Source organism: Dreissena polymorpha, chromosome 3, assembly GCF_020536995.1.
Source record: "Dreissena polymorpha isolate Duluth1 chromosome 3, UMN_Dpol_1.0, whole genome shotgun sequence".
Classification (NCBI taxonomy): Eukaryota; Metazoa; Mollusca; class Bivalvia; order Myida; family Dreissenidae; genus Dreissena; species Dreissena polymorpha.
In genome coordinates, this window is record NC_068357.1 from 61,407,673 (window position 1) to 61,423,605 (window position 15,933).

Below are 15,933 nucleotides of genomic sequence, written 5' to 3' on the forward strand. Positions count from 1 at the left end.
TTGGTCTGTCCGTCAGTGCAGTCACTCACAAACTTTTCAGTGCTTTATCTCAGAAACTCAATATAAGTTTTCAACATGAAACTTTATGGGTGTATAAATATAGCTGAGGAGAGGTGCCATGCACAAGAACCATAACCCGTCGCTTTCTGAAATAAGAGTTATTGCGCTTTGTTGTTTTTGTATGATGTAACTAGGGCTATATCTCAGATACTATACAAGATTTTAACATGAAACTTCATGGGAGTATAATTATCAATGCACGAGAACCATAACCGTATACTTTCTTACATAACGGTTATTGCCCTTTCTTGTTATTGTTATTTTATGATGTAACTTTTCAGGGCTATATCTCATTTATAGAACCATGCATAAGAACCACAACCCTTCACTTTCTTAAATAAGAGTTATTGCCCTTTGTTGTTTTTGTATGATGTTACTTTTCAGGGCTTCATCTCAGAAACTATAAATACAAGATTTCAACATGAAATTTCATGGGTGTATAATTGTCAATGAGAATAAGTGCCATGCACAAGAAACATAACCCTAGTACATATGTACATGTCTGATGCTACTTTACAGGACTATATCACAGGTACTATACACGAATTAAAGATGAAATTTAATGGATGTTAAGATATTAATGAGGAGAGGTGTCATGCACAAAATCTATAACCCTACTTTCTTAAATAAGAGTTATTGCCAATCGCTTTTTTATGTTGTTACTTTTAAATAAGTGAGATAAGGGTACAACCCTTCAAATAAACTTTTCTGTTAGTTCTGCACCCATCAATAATCAAAATTTATTTGGCGGGGGATATCAATTTAACGAATTTGCTTATTATTAGTCTAAACGTTGAAATAGACTTAATATTTTAAGTAGCAATGAGAATATAAGACACAACAGATTCATCAGTCATCAGTATTGTGTTCGCATATCTTTAGTCGGTTACTGAACTAGGGCAAATAAAGTTGAAGTTTATCAGGTGGTCTAAAAGTCCTCACCGCCTAGCAGATAAGTCTACAAAGTATTTTAAAACCGGTTCATGAACACGAAATGATAAGTCATTTACGCCATCGGGATTATTTATTTTAAGTAAATATGTTTTTGGAATCTTAAGGCACTCATTGAAAAATACACCACTTCATAAATAAATATCTAGGTCAATTGTGATTCTGTCAAGCAATGATTATCATATCAATTATTATCTCCAGAGTTATTCTTTTTTTCTTGCACTTATCATAATCTAACCATCTGCATTATTTTTGCCAAACAGGTGGTTTTGCAATCTGAGCACCACAATCATCAATATTTTTGTGTGGATATAAAAATTTAGGATTATAAAACCTTAAGTTTTATTGTGCTGTACTTGTTAAGGAGATGTGTAATACCAACTGGCTACTTCTGTTTTCAGAACTAAAAGGCACTGAAGGATTTTATTAATATTTTGTTGAGTTCTCAGATTAATCGAGCCCAAAGCACTACCTGCTACAAAAACATATTTTCGAGCAACAACACATATTGATAATATCCATTTTAATGCCGTGCCGGGCTTTACAGTGGTGTGATCGAGTCGCACAGACATGTTTGTCGCACTCCATGAATCAGAAGTCTGCGTCTCACGACTAGTCTCGATAAACTGAATCATGGGCCTGTCACAACATTGTGGGATGCTTTTTCATGACCAAACATTTGGCAGTCTGAAAATAAAGTAAAAGTCATTCATACTTAACTTAAAAAACAACAACATTTGTTTGCAATAAGAAAAGCATATATTCACTAGATTAAGTGTTCTTAAAAAATACTATTTCTGAAAATAAAATTGCAAGAACGATAGTTTGACAGTGAAAAGTATTCATGTTTTATGCATCATAAATATACAATCACATTAAGACACTGAAAAACAACTTTTCATACAAAATAATATACAGGTGCAAAGAGAATGCTTTTTTTCATTATATGACACATATATAAATTAAAATATGAGTAATCTTCTTGTTTAACCTTTTTTCAGGGTTATTTGACAAAAGTGGGACTCTATAACACAGTTTGATCCTCAGGTTATGATATTACATATGAAATATCATGTCCTTTATAAATTAAAAGAAAATGCAAGGCTCTAAAAACCAATACAACAACAGACAGGTACGATGATTATATTCTACATTCTCCAATTATTTTGTTGAATAAAAGTTAATGCAGATCTTTACTAAGCAAACTAGAGCTTTGTCACAGACGTGACAAATACCCCCACGTGCAGCATTGACACAGACTATTTTGCATGCGGTCTTCACAAAACAAGATAATCAAATTTATGGCGATTTTTAAGAATGATAATGCCATTATCATTTATGGCCATTTCGACCTTTGAACTCTTGAATTCTTTAGCATGACATGCAGTCCAAATTTATGGCCATTTTTTACTTTTGAACTCCAACTGTGACCTAGACCTTGGAGTTATCGACATAATTCTTTCGCATGATACATCGTCCAATGACTGTGAACAAATGTATCATGTTTTTTTTAAATCTCACAATAAATGACATAGATATGGCCCGGACAAGATCATTTAAGGCCAATTTTGACCTTTGAACTCACAGTGTGACCTTGACGTTGCAGATATAGACGTAATTCTTATGCGCGACACACCGTCCAATAATGGTGAACACATGTGCCAAATGATTTTAAAATCTCACAATGAACAACATAGTTATGGCCTGGACAAGCTCATTAATGGCCTTTTTTTACCTTTGAACTCAAAGTGTGACCTTGAACTTGGAGTTATCGACGTAATTCTTTCGCGCGACACACCGTCCAATGATGGAAACAAATGTGCCAAATGATTTTAAAATCTCACAATGAATGACATAGTTATTGCCCAGACAAGCTCATTTATGGCCATTTTTAATCTTTGAACTCAAAGTGTGACCTTGACCTTTGAGATATTGAAGTAATTCTTACGCGCGACACACCGTCCCATTATGGTGAACAAATTTGCCAAATGATTTTAAAATCTCACAATAAATGATAAAGTTATGGCCCGGACAAGCATTTGACCCTTGAACTCCAAGTGTGACCTTGATCTTGGAGATATCGACGTACTTTTTTGACGCAACACACCGTCCCATGATGGTGAACAAATGTAACAAGTTATTTTAAAATCTAACGATAAATGACATAGTTATGGTCCGGCCAAACTTTCGGTTTAAAACACACTAAGTGACCCAGTGACCTAGTTTTTGACCCAGCATGACCCATATTCAAACTTTGCCTAAACATCATCAAGATACAACTTGTGACCAAGTTTGGTGAAGATCGGATGAAATTTCGGGACAGACCAACAGACCGACTGACAGTACGACAAAGTGACTCCTATATAGAAATATAAAGCTAATTTATTACCATCAATGCAAACACTCCACAGCTGTTTCCATGGCGCTGTTTGTTGCAAGGTGGCGCTTTGAACTCTGAACTGAATTTTTCCAAGCCATCTTTCACAACTTGCGCTCGTTGACACATGAACTGGCTGCAACATATATTTTGTTGGTAAAAATCAACAAAAATCATGTGCCTATATACTTAAGCGGCACTTTATCTATACCAAATTGTTTTGGTAATCAGTTTTCAAACATATATATATGTGTGTGAATCTATTAACACATTATTTGAAACACATAAGTGTGAGAGATAGGACACAATAATAAATAAGAATGAACTAAGAAAGCAAGCTTAAATTTATATATAGCCTATCATTTTTAAAGTGTTGGTGGTCATTACAAGTTAATATTTAAGATAAAGATCCAAATATAGAAAACAAATAAGATTTACAAAGTTTTTTGAATATCTTGTTTGGTATATTGCCTGATGAATGACAACTGGAACTGGCCAAAAAAGCTCCCTAAATGTGACCTTTGATCTCTTGTTAACGCATGCGCTGCAGCTTCTCTACATGGAGAACATATGTGGTAAGCTATATTAAAATTGCATATTTAATTATCGAATCACAGTTTGGATAATCTCAGAGACACACATAAAATGCACATACACCAACTGCTACTGTGACTGCTATATCAAGCAGGTAAGACAAACAAGAACACCGCCTTGCAGGTGCAGACCGCTCATCACAAAGGAGGGAGGGGTGGAGTGAAGAGGGGTGTATAGTGTGGGGGCATGGACATTTATTACATTATCTTCCAAAAATGCGAAACAAAAATGCAAAAAAAAAAAAAAATTTCGGGGGGGGGGGATTCTTGGGTGCGATGGTTGGACAGTATTTCAAACATAGAATAATAAAAATAAATATTTGTGTTTTATAACCGTTTCAAAAAAAATAAATTGGGGGGGGGGTTGGGGGGGGGGTATAGTGTGAGGGTGTGGTGGTCACTTGTGAGATGATCTTAAAAAACAAATAAAAATTAGGGGGGGGGAATTCCAGGGGGGGGGGGGAGGGGGTGGGGGTGTATTCTTGTGTGCGATGGTTGGACGGTATTTCAAACATAAAATAATAAAAATAAATATTTGTTTTTAACCGTCTCAAAAAAAAAAACAATTTGGGGGGGGGGGTGGGGTGGGGGGGTATAGTATAGTGTTAGGGTGTGGTGGTCATTTGTGAGTCTATTGTGGTATGTCAGGTAAGAGTAGTTTTGTCAAAGTATCAATCAAATCTAATCATAAATAAAGAAGTTATGGCATTTTTAGCAAAATTTTATAATTTGACCTTGAGAGTCAAGGTCATTCAAAGGTCAAGGTAAAATTCTACTTGCCAGGTACAGTAACCTCATGATAGCATGAACGTATTTGAAGTTTGAAAGCAATAGCCTTGATACTTTAGAAGTAAAGTGGATTGAAAAACAAAATTTAACCAAAAATTTAAAGTTACAAAGTCAAAAAAGGGCCATAATTCCGTAAAATGACAACCAGAGTTATGCAACTTGTCCTTTTACTGTACCCTTATGATAGTTTGCGAGTGTTCCAAGTATGAAAGCAATACTAGTATCTATGATAGTTTAGGGGTAAAGTGGACCAAAACACAAAACTTAACCAAATTTTCAATTTTCTAAGTATAAAGGGCCCATAATTGCGTCCAAATGCCAGTCAGAGTTACATAACTTTGCCTGCAGAGTCCCCTTATGATAGTTAATAAGTGTTTCAAGTATGAAAGCAATAGCTTTGATACTGTAGGAATAAAGTGGACCTAAACACAAAACTTAACCAAATTTTCAATTTTCTAAGTATAAAAAGGGCACATAATTCTGTCAAAATGCCAGTCAGAGTTACATTAATTTGCCTGCACAGTCCTCTTATGATAGTTAGTAAGTGTTGCAAGTATGAAAGCAATAGCTTTGATACTTAAGGAATAAAAAAGACCTAAACACAAAACTTAACCAAAATTTTCAATTTTCTAAGTATAAAAAGGGCACATAATTCTGTCAAAATGCACGCCAGAGTTATCTTACTTTGCCTGCCCAGTCCCCTCATGATAGTAAGTAAGTGTACCAAGTTTGAATGCATAAGCATTTATACTTCTTGAGAAAAGTGGACCTAAACGCAAAACTTAACCGGACACCAACGCCGACGCCGACGCAGACGCCAAGGTGATGACAATAGCTCATTTTTTTTTTCAAAAAATAGATGAGCTAAAAATGAATTACAGCTTTGAACCTTACCGAAACAAATCGAACAAGGCCTTGTTGTTACCACTCAACGAGTCGTAAATGGTTACAGTCCTGGACATAACACTTGCAACCAGCAAAACCCAGTGATTGTTGCCTTTACATTGTGGAAGCATAAGTAGATCATACATATTGAAGTCCACCTACAAAATGTGAAATTATAATGTACCTTAAACAATGTATACATTACTAAACAGTGAGAAATTTGCTCAAATTACTTCAAAGAAGTATAGTGGCATGCTAGAATCAAGTACAGTTTAAGTTAACAATAAAACAAAAGATTGTCAGGTAATATGGTACTCCTGGAACAACTTTGTAGAGGTCATCATTTGCAAAAATGTAGAATTTATGAAGAACCACCACTTTTACATAAAAATTCATGTAATGTAAAACGAAGACTTTGGCATTCATATCTCACAGAAATATCAAGACATTACCAATGCCACCTTCATCAACATAATTATTGGACACATAGAGAACTACTATATCTCACTACATACAAAATGTGGTAGCCCTAGATCCTAGAGTTAAGGACAAGAATATTTTAAAAGTTTTCACAAAATAAGCAAGAAAGAAGTGTATATAATGTTCAATTTTGTGACCCGCGGGTCAGGGTCAAATTTGACCCAAAGGGCATAATTTGAACAAACTTGGTAGAGGACAATAAGATGCTACTGCAAACCAAATTTGGTAGCCATAGTCTGAATGGTTTTCAACAAGAAGATTTCTAAAATTTTCACAAAATAGGCGCTTTATAAGCGTTTATTCAATTTTGTGACCCCCCCCCCTTGGGTAGAGGACTATAAGATGTCACTTCATACCAAATTTGGTAGCCCTAGGCACAATGGTTATGGACAAGAATGATTTTTAAAGTTTACACTAAATTAGCCATTTTAAGCATATGTTCAATTTTGTGACCCCCGCGGCAGTTTCAAATTTGACCCCAGGCGCATAATTTGAACAAACTAAGAAAAGAACTAATACATGTCAATACATACCAAAATTGGTAGCACTATGCCATACAGTTATGGACAAGTAGATTTTTTAAGTTTTCACAAAATAGGCCTCATATAAGCATATGTTCAATTTTGTTACCCTCGGGGCAGGGTCAAACTTGTCCCCAGGGACATAATTTGAGCAAACTTGGTAGAGAACTATAAGATGTCACTACATACCAAATTTGGTAGCCCTAGGCCCAATGGTTATAGACAAAAAGATTTGTAAAGTTTTCACAAAATAGACCCTATATAAGCATATGTTAAATTTTGTGACCCCGGGGCAGTTTCAAATTTGACCCCAGGGGCATAATTTGAACAAATTTAGTAGAGGACTATTAGATGTCTCTACATACCAAATTTGATATCCCTACGCCCAATGGTTATGGATGAGAAGATTTTGAAAGATTTCACAAAATAGGCCTTATATAAGCATATGTTCAATTTTGTAACCCCAGAGCAGGGTCAAATTTGACCCCAGGAGCATAATTTGAACAAATTTGAAAGAGGTTCACCCAGAGCATTACTGAGAAATTTCATCAGAATTGGACCAGTAGTTTAGGAGAAGATGTTTAAAGGAAAAGTTAATGCACGGACGGACGCACGCAGGCACGGACGGACGCACGCATGACGGACACAGGACCATGACATAAGCCCCGCTAGCCTTTGGCCAGTGGAGCTAAAAATCAATTAAGGAAGGGAGGGAGCAACCCTCCCTAACCCACCCATAAAGGCCCCTTGGCATCTGAAATATGATCACAAGCACTAATAATGATATAATAATGATAAAACCCGGTCACCACTGTCGATAAATTGGAAATTGTTATGATTGTGAGATATAATGTAAACATTTGCATACAGATCAATCTTTTTTCTTCAAGCCCAACACAAAATAACAATGCAAAATTAAAGTTTTAAAGGTTTTCAATGGGTACAAATAGGGTATTTATCTGGACATTGGAAACGTTGAAATACATGAAAATATCATCAAACAACTTAAATGTATTTCATTGTTAAATATGTTTTTCTTGATTTTTCTCCAAACTTTACACAAATATGGGTGATTTCAAAAATAACTAGAAATGGCGCAGCAGAGGCCGACGTGTATCCCCACGCCGCATGTTTGACCCAGGGGTGCCCCAGGGGTGCCCCAGGGTTGGTAATGGGGCTATGCATAGTTGAGATTGAACGTATTGTCATAAGAGAAGTTCGGTATCAATTAGATGTGAATCAGTGTAGAAATGAAGAAATTATAGTAAAAGGCAATTTTGGGTGGGCGTGGTCTATGCTGGCGTGGCCAATGTGGGCGGGGCACCCAAGGGTTGGTAATGGGGCCATACATAGTTGAGATTATCCGTATTGCCATAAGAGAGGTTCAGTATCAATTTGAAGACATTCGGTGTAGTCTCTGGTGCACTCAAAATGTGCAGCTCCATGAGATACACATGCATGCAAAATATCAAGTTGCTATCTTGAATATTGCAAAAGTTATGACCAAGGTTAAAGTTTTGGGACACACACACACACACACACACACATACAATGACAGACAGGCCAAAAACAATATACCCCCAATCTTTTGATCCGGGGGCATAAAAATGAGTAAAAATCTCTGACCCGGCCCCACCTCAACCCACATAACTTTTGACCAAGGGGTCAGATCAAAATTCCAAATAGTGCAGGGTCGCACATATGCTCATAGCTACCATGTGTGTAAGTTTCTAGGTTCTAGTGCTTATAGTGTAGGTGGAGAAAGTGGCCAGGACGGACGGACAGATGGACGGACGGAAGACAGAGATAACCACATATGCAATTTCCCCACTTTTTCTCCGAAAAGCGTGGGGATAATGAAGCCTAAATGAAAAATTTTCTCAAATTTTAGATGTTAAGTTATGGCAACAGTTTTGTTTGTATTGCATAGGGAAAGGGTTCAAGTTTTATAAATGAGTAGGGCCGTTCTGTCAGATGTAATCACTTTTTCACAACAAAAGATGTTAACCAAATGTTTTGATTTTTTTTTATAAATGTACATGTCTTTTGCACTTAATAAAATCCCATTAAAACATGTTATCAATATGTTGTGTGTTTTGTCAACATGCAGTATGTTCTTAAGCAAAATTAAAATACAAAATCAGAAGTGTTCTAAAAACAATTATGGAAAAAAATTGAATTTTTCATGTTTTTTAACACATATTTTTCAAAACTATACTCCTAAAAGTTTTTTTCCTGGCCTCAAAGCAGTGTATCTTAAAGTAAAAACTCAGATTTATCAAAATATAGGATGGCCTTCAAATATATGTAAAGTTTCTTTTTTATTATATAAGAAAATCTGCAAAAACTAGCTTTTGCCAAAACTGTATACAATTTTCAAACATTTGTACACTTGGGACACTAACATGACTTTTGTATACAAGTAAAATAAGCAAACCATTCAACATATATAAATACTTTTTAAATTTTTATTACATTTGATTATACAAATTAATGTTTCCCCAAATAATGTTCTGTGCTAGAAGGTCCGTTTGATGATTTAAGGTTGATGTTTAGAGATTTAAGGTTATTTGTACTTGACAACTTAAGTTTTCATTTATTCTAAGAAATACCCAAACAGTCAGTAAAATAGAATATAAATTAAATTTGCATAAAATATTCTTATAGAATTATAGAATAAGTTACAGGAAACTTGAATTGTTTGCTGAAAGGATCTAGCATGATTTTAGGCCAAATCTGTACACTTGGAACATTTTCAAAATGGATGAAAATCTGAACTTTTATATGTATTTCATTTGAGGTATTTTTGTGGCCCTTAGTATGTTTATAACCGATGGGATATCAGAGGCATAAGGAATCTCCATAATTATGCAGTGTGTCATAGATCTGTATTTCCCATAAAAAACACATATATTTCACAAATTGTAGATACATTTGACCTGGTTTTAGATATATTTCACATAGTTGTATATATTTGACTTTGGTTTCATAATTTATCTTGTTCTATATAATAAAGATCTATTTAACATTGCTCTCTATATGCTGGAGATCTAAATGCTGGGCGTTGTTCTCTATACAAATGGATAGCATACCTTGTTCTCTAAATATCAAATGATGTTCTCTACATATTAAACATTGTTCTCTATGGCATTGACCTTGATCTTTAAATATAAGACATTATGCCTCTTCTATATGTTGGAATTTGATATCTATATATAAGACATTGCTCTCTATACTTGAAGTTGATCTAATATTGTGTTCTCTATATATTGGACACTTTTCTATAAATATTGAACATGGTTCTGTATACAAAATACATGTTTATATTTTTTATAATATTTGACCTCGTTTTCTATAATATGTGTCTTGTTCTGATAAAACTGGGCTAAATTCATGTGCGTAAAGTGTCGTCCCAGATTAGCCTGTGCAGTCCGCACCGGCTAATCAGGGACGACACTTTCCGCTTAAACTTGATTTTCGGTAAGAAGGGACTTCCTTCAAACTAAAAATACCATAAAAGCGGAAAGTCTCGTCCCTGATTAGCCTGTGCAGTCTGCACAGGCTAATCAGGGACAAGACTTTCCGCACATGTATTAAGCCCAGTTTTCTCACAACAAGACACATATAATTCACTGTTCTATATTTAGACCTTGCTCTCTATATATTAAACATTACATTCTCTATATATTGGACCTTGTTCTTTATAAATTAGACCTTGTTCTTTTTATACTTTATACATTAAACACGATGTCCTCTTACTTGACCTTCCTCTGTAATACAATATATCCTCTATATATTTTTGTAAGGTGTCATTAAAAATGAATGAAATAATAATAAGTGCTGTACCGTTGTTTATCGAAGGTTTTAACATGGTTTTTAGTTTAGATGTGTAGGAATTGTACCACAAGGGTGTCAGTCTGCGTGGTTTAATTATAAGTCATAATAAGTGTCTAAAAAACTTTGTCATCCATCATATTTGACATTTTACCATGTTCAACTTTTATTTTGGCTATTTTTCAGTTGCTTTTGAATGCTTTATTAAATCGAAATTTAATCATTAATTCTGCTATAACGTAAGTTTGTTTTCACTTTCTGGAGGTTTATAAGAAAAACATTCATTTTGTGTCCCAAGTGCACATGTACAACATTTAATAACCAACTTCAGGCTAACATTGAAGATTATGGGAGAAACATTTTGATTAAAATTGACATTAATTTGAGAAGAGGAAATGTATTTTTGTAATAATGTTATGGTAAAGTCAAATATACTTCCCACACATTATCATTTATATGCTTATATTTTTCTTCTGAAGACAAAATATGGAGACATACCCATATAATAAGAGTAGTTCACCCCCAGAGTGAAGAAACCACCTTTTTCTCTTGGAGATTACACCCTTCTGTGTACTTCTTTCCAGAAAATTAGTGCCTTTGTTAATTTTTTAAAAGCTATCACCTGTCCATCAAACATGATAAAAATTTCGTACACTTGGGAAAATACAATATTTGTCTTGCAAAAAAAGTTCACAAGGTTTTGGCATCAAATTTTCAGTACATCTAGTGATAAGCATTAATGGTTTGAAGAAAATGATGTAAAACCTTGAAAATTCTATCTTATGAAAAATTTAAAATAACTTTCTTGCAAAATGTACACTTGGGACAGGGACAAATTCTGACCACATTTAGTATTCAGCTGTTCAAAATTTACATGAACAAATAATTGTATAAATACCTGTACAAATGTGTAAAAAAAACATGTGACAGGTTAAAAGGACACTTTTTGCCTCTAAATATTGAAGCACTTTATGATGCCACCTCTTAATATACGTGAAGAGAGTTAAAAATTGTGGCACAAAATTGACAAGAACATCATTGCTTTGAACACTTGCTACAAGAGATATCAACCTAAGTAAGAAGCATTGTTTTATTTTTCTCAAAGCATATGCATTTTTATATTCATTAAATAATGGCAATACCTAATATTTCTGAAAGTTTTATTGAAGTATAGAATTGAAAATTGCCTTTTTCATGAAATGTCACGCAAAACCAGTACACTTGGGGCAATTTTAAGGATATTTTTCAATATATTTTGTTGATGAAGCAAGTTATTGAGAAGAATTTTCACATTTAAGTTAATCACATGGAAACACTTCTGTAAGATAGAAAAAGAACTCAAACATGCTTAATGGTAAGAAAATAAATGCATGTTTTATTTAGGCTTCATTATTTTTTAAATCACCCATAGGGTATGTTGCGGCATTTGTCTTTACGGAATATAAAAAAATCAATCATTTTTACCCAGAAGTTGGCGCTGTAATAAATTTGCTATTCTGTGTGTTCTTTTACCAAGCTTGATTAGGAATTTTTGAAAACGCGCCAAGGAGATTTTCTTTCACCATTAAAAATAATAGTTCACGGATTCAATTCATAATTCCTGATTAATATGTTGCTACAGTAGATTCCTGTTCTTAGCATACCATGTCAGCAAAAATTATGCTAATAACAGGAACTAGCTATTAACAGGAACACACATTTTAGCATAAATATAGCAACTGGGGGCATACAATAAGTCAAATCTGTTAATAATTGATCGTCAAAGTGAAATTTAAATTCAACATTGTATATGATTGATGTTTAAGATAACTATTTATCAAATGGAATTGTATTCTAAGGTATTTGCATTTGAGCATATTTTTGCAGATTTAAAGCATATTTTCTTGGCATTCTGATAATGTTCTATGTTATAAAGACTTTAAGTAAATTCTGAATTATTGGGGTTATGCTATTAAAAGAAGTGAAATACATTAAAATTTAAGAATTAATCTGTGCTTTGACATTCTATATGCTAATAACAGAAATATGCTATTATCAGGTATGCTAATAAGTGGAATCCAGAAATTATCCTTCAGTCTGACAGAATTTCGTAGCCTGTCAGACCAAACATCTGACAGATTATTTTACATTTTCGGTGTCTGACTTGGCTTCTCACTTTTGAGTCCATGATGCTAAATGTTTTAGATTCAACACTAGTTTCCTCAACCTCACGACACCAGAGCTCCTGTGATGCAAATATACTTAAGTGGTATAAAGAGATATTTTTTTCCCTGCAAATTGCGTTTAGTTCCTCACTTCTGGTTAAAAACAAACCTGTTACACTCCGATTGACTGTCAATTTAAACAGCAAACTCCAATACATATTCCTGTTTGTATTCTTGTATGAAAAGTCCACAACATATGGGCGTAGTTATATGGGGACTGAATATTCAAATACATGTAGGTTAAGAAGTACAGTAAATGACGTGACAAAATGCTGTTTGGACATATCATCATCCTTAAATCTAAACCAGCTATACATGACATTATTCTTAAGAGGGGCATTTCAGAATAAAGATAAAAAGATACAAACGATTCGCAATGGGAAAATTATTTCCTGCAAATATTTTTTATTGAAATTATTTCCGTCAAGACATGTTGTACAATAGCATGCCATGGTTAAAATGAGTGTGTAATACAATGCCTAAACTCTTTCTGCAAAGTTTGGGAAGTCTGCTTTAGGGACATTTAAATGGAAGGACAGATGAAAGGTAACTCATTATAAGGCCACCAATATAATTATTATGCAATTTTTTCGCAGTTCAGAGCTGAAAATAAACTCCCAGAACTTAATTATGCACTGCCAAGTTATTCAATAAATAGTAAATTGTACACATTTCAATTATGAAAAATTAAACAACTTGTAATTCAGACACAACTCACATTTTACATGTTGTTAGCTTTGAACAAGCTAATTGGCCTCGGTGAAAAATAATTTACATTGAAATTGAGAAAAGTTCTCGAGAACTCAGTGCCCCAGATAATTATTTGGGAAATAGGGTTTTCAACCATTGATTTTGAAAAATAGGGTGATTCCATTCTTCATATAGAGTGAAATGAGTAATAAAAATGCATACCTTAAAATAATTGCTGATTTACTTCCGTTGACGCTGCACACTTGTATTGATTCAATAGAACTGTAAACTATCATCATAAATTTTAATAAACTGATGTTTCGTAATATCTTTAATCCTTGAAACTGTCCATGATATTAACTTTAAAAAATGTCGACATTTTCTAACCAATGACATGCCTTTTTATACTTTTGACAGGTTTGTTAAGTCGCAGATTTTCCATCATGTTTTTTGGATGTCAACTCAACTGCTGTATACACAGTTTCTAACAAAATCGATAACACGAATGATTCGGCACTTATTGGCTCTTGCTTTCTTGATTCGAAAAAGTTTGCGATCGGCTGATATTTTGGCGCAACAATCTAGGACGTCTTTTGACCTCTCTTAGCTATTTTAATTTCGCATCGTAATAGAAACTGAAAGTACAGACGCTTTACAATTACATGCACAATGAGCGACGAATAAGCGTTTGAATAACTATGACCGTTTGCTGAGCTTGCTGAATGTAAGCGTCACCGCGTTACGATAATAATTCCAAAGAGAAAATACCAAAAATGAGCAAAGAATTTTTAATCGAAGTTTTGTATCATTAATTTGACGAATTTGCGTAAAAGTCAAATTGGTTGCGTTTTCAATACTCATGATATTGTATTTCTTTGCATTTTTAAACATTTTAATAGGGTGAAAGACGCAGATACGCAGCTTATCTGGGGCACTGAGAACTGGTTAACATACATGATATTTTGGATAAATGTATAAGTTAGGACAGCAGATATACATGTATGGGGAGAACGAGAAACGTAAACAATGTTAACCAGAAAGGCACAATCACAGGCAATCGGCACCTGTGTCGGAAGCAATTATTAAGAATCATTAAGAAAGTAAATCGATAGAAACAGAGAACCTACACTTGCGCACCCATTGAGCCAATGTTATCAATATCAGTCATCGTCGTGATTTTCGCAAAAGTTTTAGGGGGTCTAACAGCCGTGAGACATTTATGATCGATTTTCTTATTAAGCGAATGGCAACAATTTTTTGATCGACTAGTTTGCTGCCAAAATATAAAGCACTTACCGCGTGTCAATGTTAAACTTTTAACAGGTCGTCACATAAACTTGCAGAAGATGTGAAAAAGGCACCATCATGGCGGCAGCCATTTTTTCCAAACAAACCAGTTTCGCACCAACTGGCAAATATAACAAGAGTTCTGATTGGCTAATGCCATAATCTAAAAATAAATGCTGGTCGAGCAGGATTTTTCTGCTCGAGCAGAAAAAAATGCTGGTCGAGCAGTAAATTTGCTGCTCGAGCAGCATTTTGCTGGTCAAGCAGTATGGGATACCAAAGGGGTCGAAACTTTAACTTCTGCTCGAGCAGAAAAAAATGCTGCTCGAGCAGCATTTAAATGCTGCTCGACCAGCAAAATACTGCTCGACCAGCAAATTTACTGCTCGACCAGCATTTTTTCTGCTCGAGCAGAAAAATCCTGCTCGACCAGCATTTATTTTTAGATTATGGCATTAGCCAATCAGAACTCTTGTTATATTTGCCATTTGGTGCAAAACTGGTTTGTTTGGAAAAAATGGCTGCCGCCGTGATGGTGCCTTTTTCACATCTTCTGCAAGTTTATGTGACGATCTGTTTAAAGTTTAACATTGACACGCGGTAAGTGCTTTATATTTTGGCTGCAAACTAGTCGATCAAAAAATTGTTGCCATTCGCTTAATGAGAAAATCGATCATAAATGTCTAACGGCTGTTAAAACTTTTGCGAAAATCACGACGATGACTGATAAGAATTGGTCAATGGGTGGGTTCTCTGTTTCTATCGATTTACTTTCTTAATGATGTTTAATTATTGCTTCCGACACAGGTGCCGATTGCCTGTGATTGTGCCTTTCTGGTTAACATTGTTTACGTTTCTCGTTCTCCCCATATATGTATATCTGCTGTCCTAACTTTTACAATTATCCAAAATATCATGTCTGTTAACCAGTTCTCAGTGCCCCAGATAAGCTGCGTATCTGCGTCTTTCACCCTATTAAAATATTTAAAAATGCAAAGAAATACAATATCATGAGTATTGAAAACGCAACCAATTTGACTTTTACGCAAATTCGTCAAATTAACGATACAAAACTTCGATTAAAAATGCTATGCTCATTTTAGGTATTTTCTCTTTGGAATTATTATCATAACGCGGTGAAGCTTACACTCAGCAAGCTTAGCAAACGGTCATAGTTATTCAAACGCTATGCGTTTTCAATCTGACCTAATTCGTCGCTCATTGTGCATGTATTTGTAAAGCGTCTGTAGTTTCATTTTCTA

At 34.5% G+C, this 15,933-nt stretch overlaps 1 protein-coding gene and 1 long non-coding RNA gene across 8 annotated transcripts in view; one reads left to right on the forward strand and one right to left on the reverse strand.

Annotated features, from left to right (window-relative positions):
• LOC127874422 (uncharacterized) overlaps nucleotides 1–15,933 on the forward strand; it is a 35,019-nt gene that overhangs the window by 7,228 nt on the left and 11,858 nt on the right. Inside the window, exon 1 of one of the 7 annotated variants that reach the window (XM_052418732.1) lies at nucleotides 15,050–15,271. The exons of 5 other annotated variants lie outside the window; for them this stretch is intronic. In XM_052418732.1, coding sequence (XP_052274692.1) covers nucleotides 15,189–15,271 — 83 coding nt within the window. In that variant the 5' untranslated portion in view covers nucleotides 15,050–15,188. Of the gene's footprint in view, nucleotides 1–15,049; nucleotides 15,272–15,933 lie in introns of those variants that run through there. One more of the 7 variants, XR_008046894.1, reaches the window with a different exon arrangement.
• On the reverse strand, nucleotides 1,401–14,809 carry LOC127874423 (uncharacterized). Its single transcript, XR_008046898.1, has 4 exons — nucleotides 14,681–14,809; nucleotides 5,665–5,813; nucleotides 3,401–3,524; nucleotides 1,401–1,698 (listed from the first exon to the last, which is right to left on the reverse strand). It is a non-coding gene; the product is annotated as an uncharacterized LOC127874423 (long non-coding RNA).